Genomic DNA, 18,095 nt, shown 5'->3' with positions numbered 1-18,095 from the left:
GTGTCATCAGCAGTAATACTGCCTGCAACTATTGTACGCCAGATTTATGTGGTGTCAGATTAGAGCCTTCCGCAGGTCATCAGTGTTAGGCTGATAGCTGTTGTTGCATCTACGGCTTATGACAGAAACCTTATATGTGTCAATGATTTTACTTGATGTTGCATGCATTTGTTTTGATGTGGTATGCACAGCAATAGTTTTATACTGCATGTAGGTGTTGTGTGTGAACTTTTCTTTCTTCAGCAGTGGACTCTGTGTTTCTTCGACGTTTTATCGCAGCATGCGACCGGAACGATTCCATTATTGGTTACAAAAAGATTCGCATGCCAATACCGTATTGTTGTGGTAACGTACAATGACGTTCATTGAACAAGACACTGTGCCAAAATTTTTCCCTAGTCTTTATGTGGTAAAATACGCTTTTTTCTTGGTACGTGTTCCGTGATTGTTGAGCTTTACTTTGCCTGTAGCTGCAGTGCAACTGTAGGTAAGTCTGTGTTACGAGTCTGAAATGACCGTCATCGGTCGTGCTGTTAACGTTTCGTGGAAGTGTAACATGAGAATATTTTCATGAAGGATAGACTATAAGTTGCTGCATGTTAGTAGCATTTAAGGAATACTACGTTGGCTTTCTTCACCTGGACCGCCTTCGAAAGACTTAACTTGAAGGACATTTAAATCACAATGCCATTAACATACGCCTACAAGAAACGTAAGTTGATCCCTTTCAGATGACGGTACAGAACTTAAATTAGCAGAGTCTGGTCACGAAATAATCGAGATGGTTTCTAATACACGTAGTATTGCACCGCTTCATAGGGTGCGTGACTTAGTTGGTATGTTGTGGTTTGTACTCGATTAGCGACATTGACAACTTGACGCTTCTCTCATATCAAGAAATCGCTCTGACGTGTCTCACATGCCCCACGAGTAAAACTCATCTGGGGCAGCATGAAAGGTTATCGGGAGGGCATTGCGTAGAATCAAGCCATGACACGTTTGCGAACTATACAATGGAAAAAGCTGGGACTCTATGAGAATTTAGCCATGTGGCCTGTTTCCAGAGGCAACCCACAGAGATGAGAGTACAGTGTTCTTTTGATACTGGATGTATGGTCGTCCATTGAGGTATCATGAAATATTATCTGGTCATTATTCACAGCACAACTGTTTCAAGCTAAACTATCGTCATGATAAGAGTGGAACATTCCCACTGAATTCGACGTGACATCTGTGTCGTCATCCCGAAACGAGCAGACTTGCAGAGCAACATAAAGTCAAGTTACTGCGTGCTAAAAAACTCTCTCTTCCCAAGTTTGTGACATCCATCTGAGGATCGCATCTCGTACAAATTGAAAGACGTACTGCAGACATTTAGTTGCCCAGTATTTGTTTACGAGGTAAATTTGTTTCTGTGGTCTCGCCTCGCTGGAGATGAAATTTCAAACGGGATAATTAAAAAAAAAAGAAAAAAAAGCAGCAGCGAGTGCTGTTAACGGGAAATTATAATTTGTGTGATAGTCACGTACTAGTAGTCAAACTCATATAAAGTTAGCCCCTATAGTTGAAGTTTAACTTTACACCAACGGCTTGTGGTGAAATATGAATCGATGCCATTTCGCCATTACAAACGTTCTGGTATGCTTATATAGATGTTAGTTTCTTATTTGTGATATTCATATTTTGGTATCTCAAGACATTTCTGAACTTCATTTCTGCAAGGAAAAGTTACAGAAATTGCTGGATGACAAGAAAATTAGCTTTCTAAGTCTTTGACATTTGGACCCTCACGAAGAAGGGTTTTAATCGTTCTTTTAAAAGCCACATCACGTTTACAGCGAATGAATTGTAGTGAGAGACACTCTGAATACACTTCCATTTTCTAAAGTCGTTGAGACTCTAACCTTAACCATCTTAAAGATACTGGCTACCACTTTTTGGAGGATTGTTACAAATACACAGGTGTATCGGTGTCAGCTCTAACAGGAATGCTTAATTCTCAAACAAATAATAGTATCGCCTTGCATTTTTGCGTGTATTGTCTTTCACAAAGAGTAAAATGGTGCAGTGGTGAAACACTGCACTCGCACGAAGATGAAACTCGGTTTCGAATTACAATTTCATCGTTGTCGTGTAGGTATCATTAAACCATCCCAGGAGAATGCAAGGATATCTATTCAACAAGGCAATGACACACACATTTTGTCATATTGAACTGATGTTCGTGTCTTAATGTCAACACTATTGCGGAAATAAGCTCCACCTTTTTCGCTTTTTGGTTCGTCATCTTACCGTCAATGGAATTCTTGAAGAAATACGTGATGTCATTGTATTCAGTCAGTTGACATATGTCGTACGTCCATGGCGATATGGACTGTGCTGACATTACTCGACATGAGGTGATGTGCTTTCTCACTTTATATTCTTGTACTTAGCCGACATCAACTGAAGTGTATTGTTTGTAACAATGAACTACTATGGAAAACATTGAGCAACGGTTGCGCTACACGCAAATGAGAGGTCAGCCATTAGAACTAAGTTTACATCGTCGACCAACAGAGGATGAGTAGCTCTGGATTTAGGGAAGCCTTGGTCGCTAACACAAATCCTCATTTCTGCGAAAATAAAGACGTACCGGCTCGTCATTCATTTACGGGTTTTGAAGTGAAAGGGGCCCAAGTAAAAATCTTTATCAGATTCGTTCTGTCGCGTGTGCGATGTCCCACAGTCATGAATAATCTAAATTCAGCGGTAGCGGGACATGTATTCTCTACAAAGAATGCCAACGAGGGTATCTTCCAGCGCGGCTTCCGATCGATTCGTTTGAATGCTTGAGAGGTATATACGTGAAAATATACTTCGGAAGTAGTTCACCGTGACGCCCAACATCAGTTTTTGGATCCCTTTCCTGCATTATCAGTACGCACTGGAAAAACGTCGCAGAATAAATAAACGATTACGTCCATTGCTGCAAATAGTTTTCTGCTGTCGAAGATAACAGAATCCAGACAGCCACACAGAAACCTGCGGTATTAGCCGATATATTGCCGACAAATGTTTCAGCTGATGTTGTTAACCAGTCTAAGCTATGTACATGTTAAATCTAATCAAAGCGTGTAAAAAAATTGAACTAAAGTTAACTTATCCAGTGAAAAGAAAATTACTGGGAAGGTCTTTTAATAATTCAAATGTTTTTATTTGGATTTTCCTGAAGCATTCGGACTTAGGGCCACGTAGTAAGAGTTAACACATAATAGCAAGTTGCGCGAGTAACAATGAATTTAATTCCACTGAAAATTCTTACTAATGATTAAAAAAGTAGACCGTTGCAAAACTTAAAGAAAACTGTTGAGTTGAAATGCTTGTTCCAATATTGCATAAAAAGGAAGTATAATCTGACAGTAGCAGTAACTACATCGAGTTCTGATTTAAGAAGTACGGAAGAAAATTACATAGTACCCAATGATAGATAAGATAAAACTATACGCATTAATACCTGGTGGTTGTAATTCAACTGATAGAGTTCCAGTGCTGAAGTGCAGGCTGTATACATCGCGGAACACTAAAAAACGTGGTTACGTTTACTAATCGGTGCGCTCACGGAGAGCGCTAAGAAAATAGTTGCACTTTGTGCCACCAAGTGAAAATATGTCGCAATTAGCAGCCAGAATGTGGAATGTTCCCTGTTTTGACGTTAGTATACTGTTTATCATTTTGCAATGTGTGCTGATTTCTGGTTTGGAGTGAGTGGTGTAAAGTATTAAGAAGGGTGAAGTTTTCTGTACGAAACGCAGTGACTATTGAGAAGAAAGACTGTGTACTGCTGGTAAAGTTGTTTTATCAGAATAGCAGCACTGCATTTCGGGGATATCGCAGGCAGAAACATCTGCGAGGTGGCCCCACGTCAATGAAGAAAGTGATCAAGAAATTTGAAACAACACGTAAAGTAGGTGATTCGGCAGGGAGAGGGAGGCAAAGCATTCCAACGACGGTTGATGACTTGCTGTAGTTATAGTCGACTGTACAGAACACGCCTCAAATTCTGCAGCCAGTGCTCCAGCTGTGTCAAGGGAATTCTCTCTCCCCTAGTCAACAGTTCAAAAGATTTTACGGCACGGTTTATATTGGTATCCATTCAAGATTCAGAATGTGCACAAAATGAAGCCCCATGATGGGCTAAACTACCATGACTTTGTCCTTTTTTTGCGCGCTCATGGAAATGGATGGCATATGGCTGGAAATATACACTACTGGCCATTAAAAATTGCTACACCAAGAAGAAATGCAGATGATACACGGGTATTCATTGGACAAATATTTTATAGTAGAACTGACATGTGATTACATTGTCACTCGATTTGGGTGCATAGATCCTGAGAAATCTGTACCCAGAACAACCACCTCTGGCCGTAATAACGGCCTTGATAAGCCTGGGCATTGAGTCAAAGCTTGGATGGCGTGTACAGCTACAGCTGCCCATGCAGCTTCAACACGATACCACAGTTCATCAAGAGTAGTGACTGGCGTATTGTGACGAGCCAGTTGCTCGGCCACCATTGACCAGACGTTTTCAGTTGGTGAGAGATCTGGAGAATGTGCTGGCCAGGGTAGCAGTCGAACATTTTCTGTATCCAGAAAGGCCCGTACAGGACCTGCAACACGCGGTCGTGCATTATCCTGCTGAAATGTAGGGTTTCGCAGGGATCGAATAAAGGGTAGAGCCATGGGTGGTAACACATCTGAAATGTAGCGTCCACTGTCCAAAGTGCCGTCAATGCGAACAAGAGGTGACCGAGACGTGTAACCAATGGCACCCCATACCATCACGCCAGGTGATACGCCAGTATGGCGATGACGAATACACGCTTCCAATATGCGTTCACCGCGATGTCGCCAAACACGGATGCGACCATCATGATGCTGTAAACAGAACCTGGATTCGTCCGAAAAAATGACGTTTTGTCATTCGTGCACCCAGGTTCGTCGTTGAGTACACAATCGCAGGCGCTCCTGTCTGTGATTCAGCGTCAAGGGTAACCGCAGCCATGGCCTCCGAGCTGATAGTTCATACTGCTGCAAACGTCGTCGAACTGTTCGTGCAGATGGTTGTTGTCTTACAAACGTCCCCATCTGTTGTCTCAGGGATCGAGACGTGGCTGCACGATCCGTTACAGCCATGCGGATAAGAAGCCTGTCATCTCGACTGCTAGTGATACGAGGCCGTTGGGATCCAGCACGGCATTCCATATTACCCTCCTGAACCCACCGATTCCACATTCTGCTAACAGTCATTGGATCTCGACCAACGCGAGCAGCAATGTCGCGATAGGATAAACCGCAATCGCGATAGGTTACAATTCGACCTTTCTCAAAGTCGGAAACGTGATGGTACGCTTTTCTCCTCCTTACACGAGGAATCACAACAACGTTTCACCAGGCAACGCCGGTCAACTGCTGTTTGTGTATGAGAAATCGGTTGGAAACTTTCCTCATCTCAGCAAGTTGCACGTGTCTCCACCAGCGCCAGCCTTGTGTGAATGGTCTGAAAAGCTAATCATTTGCATATCACAGCATCTTCTTCCTGTCGGTTAAATTTCGCGTCTGTAGCACTTCATCTTTGTGGTGTAGCAATTTTAATGGCCGGTAGTGTATTTGTACTTTGGACGAACTTTGCATGGTGCCTTGAATGCACAGAACTGTTGGATGTGGGGTTCTGCTGCGACAAGTGTTGTGCAGAAATTTCCACTGCACTCAGCTGATGTAACTGTGGGATGTGACTTCCCTAGCTCCCCCATTCTCGGTCAGCTTTTCTTTGAGGAAATGACATCTCGCGGCTTGTAAGGTGTATTAAGGTGTAAAGTGACATCTGCTCGTTATGAGGACCTCCTTGTGCAACACGTGATCCCTCCTTTTCCAGAACGCAACATTGTCCAGGCCACTGTTTTCATGCAAAATGGGGCGACACCATCACACGTCACTTGAGAGGTGAAAGATATGTTTCGAGAAACCTTCAGTAACGACCGCTTCATTTCTAGGCAATTTCAAGATATGTGATCTTCCAGAGCCCTCGACCTAAATCCATTTAACTTATAGTTGTGCGGGTATTTCTGAGATCGTGTTTATCGGGGATGATGATGGATAAGATACGACTACATATCACTGATTACACTGAACATGCTGCGAGCAGTTGTCGACCATGCCATGTCCCGGCCAACAATGCCATACGCTCATTCATTTCAAGGATGCAGCGTGATGCTGAGTTGGGAGACTGTGTGAACGTGTTTCGTAACTCGTGATCATATCCTAATTAATGTGCCAGAACCGCATGTACGATGTGTTTGATCGTCCCTCCCTTTTTCTTGCACCCGCGCCACATTCTCACTGCTTGCAGGGCATATTTTCACTTGGTGGCACAAGGTAGCACTACCAATTTTTTTTTTCTGCGAGAAGGCTGATTATTGAACATACCTGTAATGTTTCAGCGTTTTTCGGTGTATACAGCCCACACTGCAGCACTAGAAACACTGTCACTTCCATTATAAGCACCTGGTATAAGCAATATTTAGCCACACACAGTCTGTCTACAGTTTGTTTCGAGTTTAGTTCATTATTTGATAACAAATCATAGAAGTAGTGCTATCATGTCTTATTCGCCTTAATGACATGCATTATCATAAGTTGTACTAAATACCATATGAATAAATGTATGATACCTGTTCATTAATGTAATAATATATTCTAAACTAATTTGTAATGTCTTCATATAAAGTTTAAAATCTAACATTCCACGTAAAGCTGTCACACGCTACGTTTTCCATTTGTTTTAATCTGTGGTTAATATGGCTAATAATCTAAAACTGCTAATAATAGATAATAGTCACTGCCCGAGAAGTTAAGTAATTTATCGTCACCAAACAATATTAAGAAATCCATTACCAGCAGTACATATAATTTCTGTTTCAAGATTTACAGATTTTGTTAATAATGTTCGAAGATTTCGAGTAATTAAATTGCCCATAACCTCAGTAATATTGATTTCTTTATTTTGTAAAGGAAATAAGTTTTCTCTTGTGGCTCCTATAAAAAAAATATTGTGATTTTGCGGAAGATTGCTCAGTAATAAAGTTTTGAGATTGATCATTTATGATAAAGCTCCTTCCGGTACGTGGACTTGAATCAGGACACTGCTCTTTGCAGACCGTGCTTTTCCTGTCGATCTGTTGGACTAAATTTCACAGATGTTCTCGAAGCGTCAACTCCGCCTCCTCGACATGTCTTCCTGACAATTACTGCGTCTGTTTCAAGCTTTGGGGCAGTTAGCAGTGTGTGCGTAATTGACTTATCGAAAGTGCTGTGTCCGTTAAAGGGAAATACTGGTGTTCGATTTTCGGTCTGCCATAAAGTATTTTGTTAAAAAGTTAAGCACAGCCGGCATTCTGCCAAGTAAGAAGAGAATCATATCAATTAAGGAGGGTCGTTCCTTCAAACTCGTATGAATACGCCAGAAAGGTAAAGAGTACACTTATAATTCTTTTTTCCCCACTTTGCTTAAAGTGTTAAAGGTAGAGAGGTGTACAGCTACTCAATTTGTGCTCGTTGAAAAAGAGAAAACAACGTTTCCAGAATGAGATTTTCACTCTGCAGCGGAGTGTGCGCTGATATGAAACTTCCTGGCAGATTAAAACTGTGTGCCGGACCGAGACTCGAACTTGGGACCTTTGTCTTTCGCGGGTAAGTGCTCTACCAACTGAGCCACCGAAGCACGACTCACGCCCCGTCCTCCCAGCTTTACTTCTGCCAGTACCTCGTCTCCTACCTTCCAAAGTAGACGAGGTACTGGCAGAAGTAAAGCTGCGAGGACGGGTCGTGAGTCGTGCTTGGGTAGCTCAGTTGGTGGAGCACTTGCCCGCGAAAGGCAAAGGTCCCGAGTTCGAGTCTCGGTCCGGCGCACAGTTTTAATCTGCCAGGAAGTTTCAGAAATCAACGTTACTCTGAAAACAATTGGGCAATACATTTTAATTGCCAATACAGACTATAAAACGGGCATGTTCATGAAGCCTTCGATTGCTGCAGCTACGGTACGTTCCGAAATCAGGACCTTCATTGTTACTAGGTGGACAGGAATCAGAATCTGGATGCCTGTACTAAAATTTTCTGTTTAAATTGCTAGTACAAATACAGAAAAAAATCAAAGCGGAGGTCTAATTTCTTTTATTTCATTAAATATTAAATATTGTACTCGTTGGGAGCGACGTCGGTCGTCGCTTATTCTGGTGGGGTACTGGGCAGTGACAGTTCTTACATGTGTAGATCCCGCTGCACTAGGTGCGGCGGAGAGCGAGTGCCTAGGCTAGCGGTGAGTGTTGGCGTTTTTTCAGGTACAGCGGCTATGAGGACTACGAGGAGGGCGGCGGCGACTATTACGACGCGGCAGCTGCCTACCCAGGTAAGTCGTGACCCTGGCTGTCAACTCTCCTCCTCGCTGCGCATCATCTCTTCCTCTCTCCTTGCTCCCACGCCGTCTCTGTCGCTGTCTCTAACTTCCCACGAGATTGTAGTGACTTTCCAAGCGTAATCGTTTTTTCTGTGCCTGAGACTGCATTTCACGACCACCGTCTCACTGTCAAAAGCGTAAGGAGAATGGTTCATTACGGTTCATTTATTTGTTGATTGTTATGCTTCCTGATACTGGCCGTGCACATAAACAAATTTAGTTTCTTTGACGATAATCACTTTCAGGTACAAAGAGATAGTTGCATTCTTTTTCTTTTAAGCCAGCCTAACTATATGCCTATTGTTCTGTCATCTGCTTCCATCTCTTTTTTTGAATTACAATTTTTGGGCGATTTTTCTTAAATTCATATGCATCCTTGATAGATTTTTTTACGGCCTCGCTCTTTCATATGTACATGTCTTCACGGTCTTTCGATACTACTATACTAGGCAGTTGAGTTTCTGTCGGTAGTGGTCCTTGGTGTTATCCTTGTCATGGTGTTGCTGAGTTTTTGTCAACAGCTATAATAACGCAAGAAATGGAAATAACAACGAAATGAGCAATCAGTTTTACAGAAACCTACACCGGAACCTTTCTTAAAAGAATGACATTTAATGTTTCACAGTCCCTATTTCCCACCCGTTTCGTCGAACAAGCGTCGTAATTAACTAGGCTATCTTGCTGTGTTTGCTGTGTCACTTCCTACCTCTAAAGGGAGGAACAGAAATAAGTACACTTCATGTTTGTGATAACATACACCTATATCTGACCAGTTATATTGCTAATAGAATAAAAGCAAGGAGGCTTATCACTGGATAAGACTTCTACAATTAATAAATGAAACTGGTAGGAATTCCAAGGTAGCACACTATTGATATACAATGTAAGTAATCTCTCTCTGCAAGAAATGGAAACGAGTGACTGTAAGAACTACCGTGGCATCAACCTTCTAAACCCTGGTTACAAACTGTATTCAAAGATAGTCAATAACCGCATGAAGAATATCACAGAACATTTATTCCTGGGGAAGAAAATGGATTGAAACATGACCTTAAAAGATCTTGAGAAGGCCGGCCGGTGTGGCCGTGCGGTTCTAGGCGCTTCAGTTTGGAACCGTGTGACCGCTACGGTCGCAGGTTCGAATCCTGCCTCAGGCATGGATGTGTGATGTACGTAGGTTGGTTAGGTTTAAGTAGTTGTAAGTTCTAGGGAACTGATGACCTCAGATGTTGAGTCCTATAGTGCTCAGAGCCATTTGAACCATTTTGATCTTGAGAAGGCTTTAGCCATGATAGCATATGGAAGATATGTCCGAATAGATATCCATTCGGGCATATCACCTGTAGAGGTAATGAAAAGTCTTTATAAAAATACACAAACGCAAATAATGGCTTTCTGAGGAAAGTATCCAGTCTGATCAAAAATTGTATCAGATAGTTCAGCTCTAGAACAATCTTGCGAAACTGTTACTGAGGGTGTGATACTGAAAATACGACACACCCATTGTCTGTGTTACCGTTAGCAAAACTTTAGGAATAAAGTCCAAAAAGAGACCATCATAAAATTCAATGGAGTGAGGGCAGCTCCAGTCTTATGCCGTGGGAAAAAACTGAGTTAGACACGAGATTTCTGAAGAGGAAGAACAGAATTACATATCTTCAACGTGAATGAAAAATCCAAAAGTATCATGAAAATAGGAGACGAACAATCTATGTAAATGCCAAATCATAGAATTCAGCAGAAAATTCTGAAACCAAAGCCGAACGGGAAAAGAGATAATGGAAGACCTCGGAAAAGATGGGAATGATTCTGTTGGTGATTTCGGATCAGTCAGTAGCCTGATCATCGAAAGGAAGATGACGACGACAGGGAGTAGAGGCATTGTAATGATACTTACGTTAACACATCGTCGTGCTGAATGGTGAAATTTTTTACCTTCTCTGATAGCTTTATGAATTTTTCATGCCACTGGTATGTGCATCATAGTGACAATCTTGAACGTATCATTTTATTTAGCCCATTTCTTTGTAATCCCTCCCCCTTCTACCACAAACCATCACATTATTCCAGTGTAGCTGCCTCCAGCGCTATCGCTTTAAGTCACCTAATGTTAAACTACTTGGATCACACGTACCCGCCCGCACATCCGTATATAATGCGGAAATTACGTCAGATGTCGCGCGAGTCGGACCCGCCATTGTAAAAAGCAAGCGGACATTCTTGCATTTTGAGTAACGAAGATGTAACAACAGAATGCGTCGGTCAAAAGAGCTCAGTGACTCCGAACGTGGACTTGATGTCACTAGTAGTGATGCGTTTTTGAAGTTGACACGCGAAGGAACGGACAAAGAATGTCGAACATTGCGGAGGAGGATGTGAAAGAGTGAGCGTGGAATCAGCAGGAGGAATCATTGGTGAGTTCCAAAGTGCTACCAGCTACCAGAGTGACGGTATTCAGGGAGGTAAAAAGAATGTGGTGCAGTGGACCGCCAGCTCCTCATAACCTACACAGTTTTGTAATCTGTGCAAAGCGACGTTTGAGGTGTAACGAAAGACTCCACTGGGCAATGGATGACTGGAAAAAAGTAACTTGGAGCGATAAATCACGCTGTACCCTATGGAAATCTATCGAAGGGTTTGGGTTTTCGAAAACGTTACATGTCACCATGTTCAGTGCCAACGGTGATGTACGTTGGAGATGAACCTATGGCATGGGGTGTGTCTCGAGTAACCATTCGGAGACGTGATTTTTTTCTTTCAGCACAAGGTGCCTGCCATGAAGCAGCATCTGTGAGGCACAATGGTATATAGACAGCAGTACTCCTGAAATGGACTGGCATGAGTAGAACCCCTACTTGAACTCACTGGAACACAGATGGGATGAGTTTGAACGTCCACTTCACACCAGACTCCAGAATCCAACATCACTACCTTCTCCGATTTCGGTCTTGAGAAAGAATGAGCTGTCATTCCTCCACATACATTCAGACGCCTCATTGAAGGTGTCCCCAGCAAAGTTCAAGCCGTCATAAAGGATGGACACACCGTTCAAGTGGTCCACTAATAGTTGTCCGAAGACTTTGACCAGGTAGTGTATATGAAGTTGCAGTCCCCCAATTACCGCTCTTATGCATGAAACCTATATCTTCCTTCCTTATTCCTAAATCTCTCTCCCTGGCTGTAGTAAGCCGAGCTATCGCAGGTCAGTGTCTATCTGTTCACTGGGACCATTAGTGAAAATCGGTCTCTGTACTGCATGGTCTTACATTTATACACATTATCACTCGTATATTGTAAAATGGTGGTTCTGTTCTGTGAGGCTGACGTCATCGACGTATTACTACACAGATCAGCTTTTCACGTAATTCGTTTCTGCAAATGTACATCGCTTATGAACATGCCAGTCCCTTCGATCGAACCTTGTGGATGTCGACATGAGTTTGGGGTAGTTTGGTACTTTGGACGTCAACCAAACTACTCGCTGTGTTCCTGTATCAAGGAAGATGGTCGTAAAAAAAGGGATTTAGATGTACTTGCGCATCATGTAATTGAGTGATGTTTTCTCCTGCATTTAGGAGTGAAGACTCGGCGAGTGCTTGGAAACTGCTGCTTGGGTTCTGCTACGCAAATAGGCGCTGAAGCTATGTCACTGACATCTCACATTGTGCAGTATGAGTTTCCTTATTGCTATTCAGATCTCTGCTGTCACCTATATCTTAACGATTTTCCCGGCAGCGAGCAATTTTCACATTAATCGGAAAAAGCATCTGACGCCACTGCTCCGGGATTGTTATCGCTTCCACGCCTATCTGACCCTGGCTTCTCCGTTGTAATAAGGTAAATTATGCTGTGGTGCTCTCTTGTAGTTTCGTGATAGTATTATTGGCTACATAGAGACCATTTAGATTACTTATGTAGGCAGTACAACAACCTGTGAACAGGAAACAAACTCATCACATGACTAAGAAACTATTTGTCGTGGATTATTAATGCGCAACTATTTTTCAATGAATGTGTCCTGACAGTTTTATAAATTGTATAAAAGTTGACCAGCTCAGTGCCATTCTACGAACTCTTTACACCTGACGGAAAACGTTGTGCACGAGCTATGACTCAAAACGAAGCTGATGTAGCTAATTTGTGTTCTAGCCAAATGGCTTTCATGACTGGCAGCTGTCTTCAAATTAGAATCGATTCAAGTCCAAACAAAAACCGATTAGTTCCTTCCCATGGTCAGAAAATTTCTGCTTGTTTTCCACGGGATTGCGCAGCGACGGAGAGCAAAATCACGTCTGTAGGTGCCAGTGCCACTGAGTTGATGGATTTTGACGAAGCATTTCGCTGTATAAGAACACAGTGCGAGATAGTAAAACCCTTAACACGTTACAAAAAATGTTTCCTTAGTAATGCAATTTGGTGTTTTGTCATAGATGTACCTTGCATGTTGCCTAGCACTGTTGCGTTGTCTTGTGATATCGTACAGCCCACACTAAATATTAGCAAGCGGTCGTTACTTTGCGTCTTTGACCGCACACTGTATTTACGTGGTAGATGGGAAGAAATGTATGTTGATCTGTATTGCCGACTTGTTCAGGTAGCATCTCGCATTGACAGCTCTAGCTACCCCAAAACGGACGACTCTACGAGCAGCCTGACACGTTGACAACCATCAGCAACATGTGCTGTGGCGTATGTAATTTCACAAATGGCGCGGTCTGTCGGGCCAGTACCGGATGCACGGTGCTGTATCCAAAACTTTTATTCAGCCATAGTGGCACCAAAAGGTGCGTCAGATACTGGAACGACGGCCTTTTCATGCTGCGTGTGGTTGCGGCAGACGTCCTGCTCAATAGTCTCGTTACTATGGCCCGGCGTGACCACGTGGCAGTGCCTCACGCGCTGACGGGTGACCGTGCTTGCGCGACTATCGATCTGACGGCCGGCGTGTAGCGCGGCGCGCAACTTCATGTATATTCATCACGCCGGGAATAGGAGCCGCCGCGGCCGCGGCTACCACGAATGGCAGTTGACAGCCGCACCACGGCAGATTGCTGGGCTTGCGCTGTATCTAAGCGTACAGTTACTCGGCCGGCGTGGCACAGTCGCCCGACTTGCAATCTGAAATAAAACTTGATCCTGAAAACATCAGATTGGAACACACAGGCTTTAGTTACACACAACACTTACAGTTTGCCAGTATACACTTTTGTCAAAGTGCGAAGAATGCATTAATCAAAACTTATACATTCTAGACTAAATGAAATCCTTAAAGAAACTCGTTTTAAGTATGATGCTTCTTTTTGTCACCGTAGTCTCTCACGGTGGCAGGCGTCCCCCACCACCCAACACCCAGACCGCCCTGGCTTTTCTACAGCGTGCGTGTGGCTAGTCTTTCTGTTCTTTGTTCAGCTATCCATGAAGTGTTTCGTCTGTTGGAGCCTCTGCCCGGTATTATCCGGAGTAACATCTCGATTTACTTCTTCTAGCAGGTGCAGGCGCCAAAAACACGCTAATATTCACAAGTTACGATGTTGCTAATCCCTAGTACTTGCGCCGTGTACCTATTCCACGTTTGGAATCTACAAATCAAGGTGTCCATTGAGGTGGTGTTTTTTTTTTTTGTGCCCCACGCAGTGCCTCGTTTTTATTGTGAAATCCATGGAGGATTTATTCATAATAATGAGTCTTGTACTGCTGTTCTAGTGACGTGTGGATTCGCATTATTACGAAATATTGTGTCTGTAGTCAGAGATAGATCGGGTACCTAATGTTTTTGTGCAAGTAATCTAGCAGATGCCATAGTTCGCACGAACGCAAAGTTTTAAGAACGGATTTTAAAATAGCCCCAGCGCACCACCAGTGGCCATTCTGAGTTCGTGCATCAAAGGTCAGTCGCTGCATATATCAAGGCCAAATTATCATGTGTGTAATATGCAGAGGAATGCAGTCTACCGTGGGATATATGTATTCCTACTCACTCGTCCGCCACGAACAAAAAGAGTGAATTAGTAACGTGGATAGCAGAGAGAGATGTAAACGTAGTCAGTGAAATGTGTTCCAATGAGACTTCATTTAGTTTCCATAGATCCAATTTACGGATTATTTCACTTTTCGCTGAAGGATGATGACATTGCAGCTACCTCTTTCAAGAACACAGGTTTAAATCCCCACTAGTACTTGTAGTTCGCCGTTTTTGGAACCTGCTGACGCATATCGATGCTGTAGTATGAGTGCTTAAGTGTGTCACTGACGTAACAGTAATTTTCTGAGCAAACGCTTTGCGGTTTGTTTAGGTGCAAACACACTTGATTATACGCCCTGATTTTGTGTCAAATATTCACTGTTAAAGAAATGTCGTAATTGATCAGTGTCCATCTTTCGCAAGGGTTTGTTAGACACGAGAGAAACACGTCTTCTTCTTCGGATCCGAGATTACCCCGACCCCAAGTCGAGAAGGATGTATTCAAACATGCAGTCGTTCCAGATATTTCGCTCTTGCCTGGAGCAAAGACCTGAAAATAAACCTAAAGGAAAGTATGGAGGTGACATGTATAGAAAATTTTGCGCTCCTACGTAATATAAAGTTCTGTAAAGGCACTAAATTCTGCTGGTTTATTTGCTTTCGGGTGTTGAAAAATAGGAACGTTTACTAAAGAGTGAAATTCGCCAGGCATTTATGCTATTGCCATCAGTGTGACATGAGTAATAATCACTGGTATCCAGTCTAAATTTGAAAAACTTTTCTCAGAATTCAGGCTATGTAGTTTGTGATAGTCAAAAATATTGGCACCAAAGTTTGTTACCAGTACGATACTATTTATTAGCATGCATTTTATTACTGTTTTAAATTTATTAGTCTTTTTACTGTGAATTGCAATCTTGTTAGTTGAATGTCATACAGAAGTAAAGTTGAATTTCTTTGTTTGCATGTATAAAATTCATTTCAAAGCATAGGCATAAAGTTTGTTTATACAATATTTGTTTTCCTACACATCTTACTTCTCTTTCATTATAAAACTACCCTCATCAAGAAAGAAGGCTGATGCTGGGAATTTGACTCTTCGGAGGTCTAACCAGGAAGTTGGTAGACGGTTGTTTTGAATGTTGCAGCGCATGAAACATTCCGTAGATATTTAATCATATATATGTGTTAGCTGCTGAATATTTTTACGAGCATGTCTCTCCCAGCAGTTCTTATCATTGCCTTTCTCTTTCTTGCATGATAAGGCTTTCCTTCATTTATTCTTTCCTTTTAGAAAGTACGGCAGGTGCTGCTAGTCTTACGTTCCGTTGTGTCCTGTACTACGGGATTCGTTACATCTGCGAAGAAATCGCATGCAACTACGAAGTAATCGCCGGCAGTTTCCCGCAATGCCCCGGATAAGAAAATTATTTTTGAATGGAAGTGGGTGGTCACATCATAGAATCTTACTGTTCTTCTTTGGCCTTAAAGTAACAGTACGTGAAGAAATATGGGAGGCAAGGCACCAAGGGTGCCTGCAAAGAAGGTAGATAGCATCTGCGGCTGGTGCAAACCTAGTTCACTGCTAACTCCCAATGTCTCCAAACATAGGCCGCTATCGCATTCATACTGACATAACCGTCACTTCCCTTCCTATCAGAACACACTGCGGCCTACAACGTACCTTCAATATCACCATTTATGATCTCAAAATCTCAACTGGCACGTTTGTCGTACCCTGTATAGCTTCTAGCTTCTTTATCCTCCCTGTGAATCAAACCCTGTATAGCTTCTAGCTTCTTTATCCTCCCTGTGAATGATCATTTACCAACAATAACAACAGCAGAACCGTCCAGAGTCAGCTCCAGCTTTCACGATGCCTTTTGACCAGCCCAGCTGTACAAACCCTAGTGGCGCAACGCACACGTTCAGTACCCTGACATGTCGTCTTTTGTGAGGGGGCAGGCTTCCGAAAATCCACTAATATAATGGACATCGTTTGGCGCCGTCCTAATTACAGTGACAAGAACGCTACGAATTACGTGGTGGCGACTACTGTAGTCTTCATATTGCTATCTCGTATTCGTCAAACCTGTTTAACTCATAACAACTTAATCGAATTAAAAAACACACTGTGTTTAAATAGAGTAAAATATCTGATGCAGATGACGAGCATCGTAACTATTGCCATTCTCTTCCCACATGGAGACAACATGGGGTGATGAAAGTGATGATAATGAAGGAAAGCACCACACCGATAGTCGTAACGTTTGATAGTGGCAGACACACCACGGTAGAAAATTTGGAGACGATTTGCTTGCAAATAAAACTGTGGTGAATCAAGTCATCCAGAGGTGTGACAGGTCAAGACTGTTCTGGGCAGGCACTCGAAGCCTGACGTTCACCTTTTGTCGGGAATTTCTCTCCACTCTTTATGACCGATTTGGTTTCTCATTTCTGGTCCGACTGGTTGTTCTTATTCGCGAGGAAATTTCATTTCATTGGCAAGCAGTGAAAATTTTGCTTTGGGTTAAGAGGCTGTCTTAGAATGATCATAGACAGCATTTCAGTTTCTAAAGCAACTCCACAGTTACGTAGGTACGAAGCTTCATTTTCCGTAACAGAAATAGACATCACATTTGTTTTTCCGTTTGATCGAACGCAATTTCCGGTTTCGCAAAAAGACATACGGAAACTGTAAACAGTGATGTCGGTTTCCATTGTGGATGGTGTGGATACGCGTGATATCACAGTTTCAGAAACCGACAGACCGGACGAGGGGGACAGCTAACACAGTAATTAAGCATAAACTTTGCACTTTGGTTTGGTAATACCATTTTCACACTTCTACAACATTTATTCGCATGCGAATCCACCCGTCTGTTTTTCTCAAAATTATAATGTACTTTGCACTTTTTGAAACTTCGTCGTCTCGTTCGCGCACATGACGTGTTTATTTTGTCACGATTCTTAACAAAATTCCGGAGATAAGACAAGTTTTCTCAGAATTAACTTGCTAACCGTGACGTCCAGTTCTGTGTAACAAAAGCTGTGAATTTTTGTGAGGTTGGTGTTCCTTTGTATTATTCATAATACTCCAGAATTATCTGTCTAATAGCATAACAGATTTAACCATATCCTCCATGGGTTACTTATTGTGTGCGCTATGCTACTAGATACTGGAATTACACTCACACTCCGCTCATCGTCTTGTCCCTCCTGTTGTAATGCGCACACCATCGACTTACTCAACTTTTGCAATACATATTTGTTGTAGAATAATGGTCGGTCACGCGCATAGATGTCTGTCCGTACATTTCCTGTCTGTCTAATTTGTACTGGTTTCACCTATCACATTTTCCCATGTTGGCAACTACGTTCCATCCAATACTGGCATTATTTGTTTGGAAAATTAAATGGCAATCTCTGCTTACCATTACTTGGCACACAATCGCATACGCTCTACATGATTCGTCGTTTCACTGGGTCTTTCAGAATGGGAAAAGGCTGGCTGTGAAGTTCCACACGTTAACAGTCATCAGTTTCTGTCTTCAGTACAAACTTTTTATGGCATGAAGCTCTGTGTGCATCACTATGGTCTTAAAAATTTGTGAAATTTAGATAACGTGTGAATTTAAT

General features: G+C 42.5%; 1 protein-coding gene across 1 annotated transcript in view; it reads left to right on the top strand.

Annotated features, from left to right (window-relative positions):
- LOC126195479 (KH domain-containing, RNA-binding, signal transduction-associated protein 3-like) overlaps window positions 1-18,095 on the top strand; it is a 580,765-nt gene that overhangs the window by 556,050 nt on the left and 6,620 nt on the right. Inside the window, exon 6 of the mRNA XM_049934109.1 lies at window positions 8,379-8,446. Coding sequence (XP_049790066.1) covers window positions 8,379-8,446 — 68 coding nt within the window. The remainder of the gene's footprint in view (window positions 1-8,378; window positions 8,447-18,095) is intronic.

Source organism: Schistocerca nitens, chromosome 7 (assembly GCF_023898315.1).
Source record: "Schistocerca nitens isolate TAMUIC-IGC-003100 chromosome 7, iqSchNite1.1, whole genome shotgun sequence".
NCBI lineage: Eukaryota > Metazoa > Arthropoda > Insecta > Orthoptera > Acrididae > Schistocerca > Schistocerca nitens.
The sequence above is the reverse complement of the archived record's forward strand: the minus strand, read 5'-3'. Positions and strand labels throughout refer to the sequence as shown.